Genomic DNA, 5232 nt, shown 5'->3' on the forward strand with positions numbered 1-5232 from the left:
TAGTTAAACGACTTTGATATTACACGACTAGAATGAAAAAGCCTTACACGTATCTAGATTAAGAGGTGTAGACCATGAGCTGTTATAAGGTGATTCAAAGAAAAAACCCACAAGCTTGTCACTTCATCTATCTATTCTTCTATTCTACTATATAAAGATTACCCACACCTTGTTGAAAAGAGGGGTTGCGAAGTGACCATTTTACCCTTAATGAATTAACTTACACCATGAGTCCTTTATCTATTCTTCTTCTTCTACTATATAAAGATTATCCACACCTTGTTGAAAAGAAGAGTTGCGAAGTGATCATTTTACTCTTAATGAATTAACTTACACCATGGATCCTTTATCTTATAAATATTTCCACACCACCACCTTTACATTTACATCAACCTGCACCATTCGACTTTGTCACCACCACCAATAGTCGCCATCATGATCACCCATCGCCGACACCACCAACCCCCATCACGGGCATCGCCGCATTGTGTGGGTACCGTGCTAGTACTATCTAATAAAGAGAAAGACCTTTTTTTAAACAATCCAGCCTTTGAATTACTTTTTTATCCCTGACATTTTAACACTTATATTCTAAACCATAAAACCCCTTACATAAAATTGAGCATCTTCGCACATATCTCATATTTTACAAGTGCCCATTTTTATTAGCTATACTATTCTTTTACGTCAACTACCTTTAAATTAATAACCATACCGCTAATGTCACCATCACCCGTAACCGCTGCTCAATCGCAGCATTGTGCGTATCCCTCACGTAAAGTCGAACATAAACCGTAAAAACACCAAAAATTCATCGAGTTGAGAATAAATTATCCCGTTAAAATCCTAGATGCATCCGACTAATATTAGAATGGCTAACTACTCTAATAACTAATGATTATCCTCAAAGGATAATTTATTTAATAATTACTACTCGTATAAATTAAATAACAATCCAGATTAACAACGGAGTAATTTATAGTGAAAAAAATAAAACGGTGAGGTATATTAAATGAAAAAAGGATAAGGCAAACTTTTTCTTCTTTCCTTCGTCTTCTCTCTCCCCTCTCTGTCTCTCTCTCTCTCTCTGACCTCATCAACCTCTCTGAATAATAATAAATAAATAAAAATAATTATCTGTATCTATATATATAAGTTCATCCATTTTATTTCACTATCAAAACACTAATCAGATGTCTATTGCCTTTGAAACTAATAATAGTAGTAGTAATACTACTGCAGATAGTAATCGGATCCAATCGCTTCACGGCGGCATGTGTATTTATAACTTACCGGAATCCAATAGATTCGTCGGTACCGGATGGAGCAACAGATTGCCGGCCGTTAAAGAGGAAGAAGGTTCCTCCAGCTCTTCCTCCATCGGAAACAACAGTGACGCCGGCGGTGATTCCGACGGCGAAGAAGTCAATGGACCGGTCAACCGTTTAAATGATTTGGAGCAAGTTTTGCCTATCAAGTAAAATTTGTCATTTTATAATTATTATTATTTACTATTATCAGTTATTTTTTTCACTTATTATCATTGAATTGCATGCATTATAATAATTATTGATTTGTTATTTTTCATAAAAGTTAGTAATTATATCAAAAAATTAGAACTTAAGTGTTATGGTTGAGGAACGAGGCGTTGAACAAATATTAATTAGATAACATAATAATGAGTTAATAACTTAGTATTGTAATAATTTGTGTTTAGGAGGGGGATATCGGCGTTTTATGCGGGGAAATCGAAGTCTTATGGAAGCCTATCGGATGCAGTTTCTGTTCCGTCGATTCAGGAGATTGTTAAGCCAGAGGATGCTTACAGTAGAAAGCGTAAGAACATGATTGCACATTCTGTTCTTTTGGAGAAGCTTCGTAAATCAAGTTGTGACAGTGGGGTATCGAAGAGGCCTGCCCGAAACGGGGAAAGCTCGAGTTTGAGTAAAGCGAAAGTGGGTGTTTCTCTTCCACCATTGCCGAGGAACTGTAGACGACTATCGAGTAAAGAATCTTTAGATACGACTCCTAGACTCTCGTATAGTTCCCCTTGGAGATCGTTGTCTCTTTCAGATTTGCAGCATGCTTCTGCTGTAACTTCGGGTATCACTGGCTTGGTGAATAAAAGAGATATGGAGGACCAACACTAAATGTAGCTTGTTTTCTTTGTCGGCTATATGAGGATAGTATCTAAAAACTAGTTAGTTCTGGTGTAGGTTCTCTGTAAGCCGTCTATGTTTTTACCATTTCTAGAAATCATAGGATGTCAAAGAGGCTGTAGTTATCCCTTTGTATCCAGTTGTTGATAAGTATGATGAAGAAATGCTCTCTTTTTATCTTATTTAGCTCCAAAGGTTCACACTTGTTACCAATGCACCGATATTTTTTCAGATCTGTGTTACCGTGCAACAAAGTCTAAAGAGTAGTATATCACGAGCCTAACCTCTTATGCTAGAGCTTTAAGTGAGGTTCCTGAGCTGGCAAGGTCTTTGTATCCCATTCTCCAAATGGTTACTGCACTCGGTAAGTTTCTCAAATTCAAAACAGAATCAAGTGTAACTTGTTACTCATATGCGTAGCATGTTGCACTGATGTGTAGAAAGGTACTTCACCTTGTCTTTCATGAACCAAGCAACTTATCTTTTATGAACCAAGTTATGTTACAGATATCTGCATTTCACTTTGATTCATTATCTTTGCAGCTTTATGTTGTTATACATGTTTAATGGTTAGCATACAGATATCTGTGTCACACGCTGTTTGCTTGGCTCTTTTTCTAAACTAAGGGGTTACTTAAGTTCTATTAGTCAGCGGTACTTGGTGGTAATCATCACTTCAGGTTTTGTACATGGAATGGGAACTTAAAGTTTACAAGCATTTTCAGACCCGTAGCTTTCTTCATCAGAATCTGATTGTTGTTTCAATGTATTGCACCGATAAGAATTACGTAAGACAGCAGCTGAATTGTGTCTACAATTGGAGTATCTATCAAACATTATTACTTGTTTGTCTAGTATAGAAGACTATAACTCAGGTCTCGAAAAAACAGTGATGAACTATCTATTTAGTAAAGCATGCTGACTTGACATTTGTCCAATGAGTAGGCTAGGCAGTTACTTTTTTCCGGTTAACCATCTAAATTAGCACTAAGATTCAGACATCCAGTAATTACCATTTCCTATGCTTGCTACTTTCTTTAAAATAGTGGTCTAGTTCTTTGTTGTTTTTGTTTTCCTAACATATAGCATTGTTAGTTAGCCAAGTTAATTCTAGAGATGGGCTCTTTTATCACAATACCAGGTATTTTGCAATGAGTTCTTAATTAAGAATAATGACAAATCAATTCAGTGTTGTCAAAGTTTAAGAGAGTTTTGGATATTGCCTGTTCACATTGTTTCTTATAAGCTGCTTTGAAAATTTGATATTGTAAGGGATTAGATTTGGTAAACTGATAAGGTGTGGCATATTATGTTCCCGGATTTTCACATATTATTAGTTTACAATGTCAATTCATATGAAATACTCACATAATTATTCACATCTTTCTTGAATCTAAATGATTAGTCTTAATTGTGAAGGTGACAATATTAGTCCTCCTGAGCTTGACGTCTGTGCCTATTATAAGGAGCTATTTTTTCCCCCATCAGTTGAAGTATTCGGGAAGATTTATGCCTGAAACAATCCGAGTAAACAGGAGCCCATTCTGTTTACGATACCCAAGGTGAATTTTGATGCCTCATCTTTTACTAGGTTCAAAACCTTTAAATTTGGATTCAAACTGACAGTGGATTCATTTGATAGTATAGACTTATTTTAATCATATGATGTGGTAGACCTCAATCAATCAGTATACTGATTTCCTCACCACCATCACTACCATTGGTGGTGTTGCATTACATGTTGAAATAAATCTTAAAAACATAGCCAAAGATGAAAGCTTCATAAAAACATGAACTTGTAACACATGTTGCTTAACATATGCATTGAAATCGGGACAAGCTCTATGTCAGCCGATCTGATTACTTTGATCGAAGTTCTTTACTTTTTGTAAGGAAATAAAGTTTATCAAGCCTTCAAGGCCAATAGTTGAGACATGCGTTTTAGGTCAGTTGATATTTGGATTTAACATTGTATTTGTTTCATTGTTCTTGAGAATTGAAGATGTGCTTATGGGTCATACTTCACACGTCGAATCTCGTGGGATAAACAAAAATGATATTCAAGAGATAAGTGGCGTAAACAATACTCCTCCATAACATATAAATTTTGTTTGTGCAGGGAAACACATCAACCTAAGTTATATTGCAAGACTGGCTGGCAGTATGCATGTGAAAGGGGACTTCAAAACTCTTTTAATGGTGTACTAGACTATTTGAGACTGTAAGCTGCACTGTTACTGTTTAGGTGATTGTTGTATAGCGCCAATGTTATATTATTTGAGGACTTAATAATCTAGTCCGATACTCCGTATACATTCTTCTAACTAAAGTGAAGTTGTATATCAGTTATGCTGTCGCATCATTTATATTTGTATATGTATGGTACCGATATTATTCATTTATGGCAATTAATAAACAGATTATGCTTTGCCTTTTCAAGTTACTTGATGCTTTAACAATCCATTAATTTTTTTTTATCATCACGATAACTCCATAATTGGCAATGTAATGCCAGATTTCATCATCGCATTATCAAGACGTATCTATACTCCTTATATAAACAAACTACCTCTCTTCATATTAAACACTCTACCTTTAAATTCTCTATTTTACCCTTTTAATTTACACTACCACCAAACACTTTAATCCTGAAATATCAAAAATACCCAGAAAACCTTACGCCCAATTTGTCTTCTTTCCCTTCCCTCGAAGCTGCTCACATATTATACAAAAAACACACCCATACATCCCCCAGAACAAAACACACACATACATCCCCTCAGAACCGCCTCCCTCAAAAACAAACATAGCCATCGCCCCCCATAACTGCCGTTGTCTCCGCCATCTAAAACACACATAGCCATAGGTACGGTGATCCGGTAATCGCGCGGGTACCGTTAATTAACCAGTGTTTTTTTCTTATGCCCTGCCGCATCGCGCGGGTACAAGGCTAGTTTACTCTATATGAGTTGTGACTTTTCAGAGCTGCTTTTGGATAACATAAATGGTTTTAAGCTTTTTAAGGCATTGCCTTTACATTTAAGATCTTCAATTATAGAAGTCGAAAACATCA

General features: G+C 35.9%; 1 protein-coding gene across 1 annotated transcript; it reads left to right on the plus strand.

The window, feature by feature from the left end:
- The first annotated feature begins 1083 nt into the window (after positions 1 to 1083).
- LOC122593869 lies at positions 1084 to 4598 on the plus strand. The gene is made up of 4 exons (XM_043766323.1): positions 1084 to 1477; positions 1718 to 2523; positions 3579 to 3721; positions 4279 to 4598. The coding sequence occupies exons 1-2, from the start codon at positions 1194 to 1196 to the stop codon at positions 2148 to 2150; spliced, it is 717 nt and encodes a 238-aa protein (XP_043622258.1). The 5' UTR covers positions 1084 to 1193; the 3' UTR covers positions 2151 to 2523; positions 3579 to 3721; positions 4279 to 4598.
- The last annotated feature ends 634 nt before the right edge of the window (positions 4599 to 5232 follow it).

Source organism: Erigeron canadensis, chromosome 3 (genome assembly GCF_010389155.1).
Source record: "Erigeron canadensis isolate Cc75 chromosome 3, C_canadensis_v1, whole genome shotgun sequence".
Classification (NCBI taxonomy): Eukaryota; Viridiplantae; Streptophyta; class Magnoliopsida; order Asterales; family Asteraceae; genus Erigeron; species Erigeron canadensis.

Excerpts from the sequence above, each read along its gene's own strand:
- LOC122593869 (XM_043766323.1), top strand. The coding sequence starts at position 1,194 with ATGTCTATTGCCTTTGAAACTAATAATAGTAGTAGTAATACTACTGCA. Across the intron at positions 1,478-1,717 it reads GAGCAAGTTTTGCCTATCAA|GAGGGGGATATCGGCGTTTT; the intron begins GTAAAATTTGTC and ends ATTTGTGTTTAG.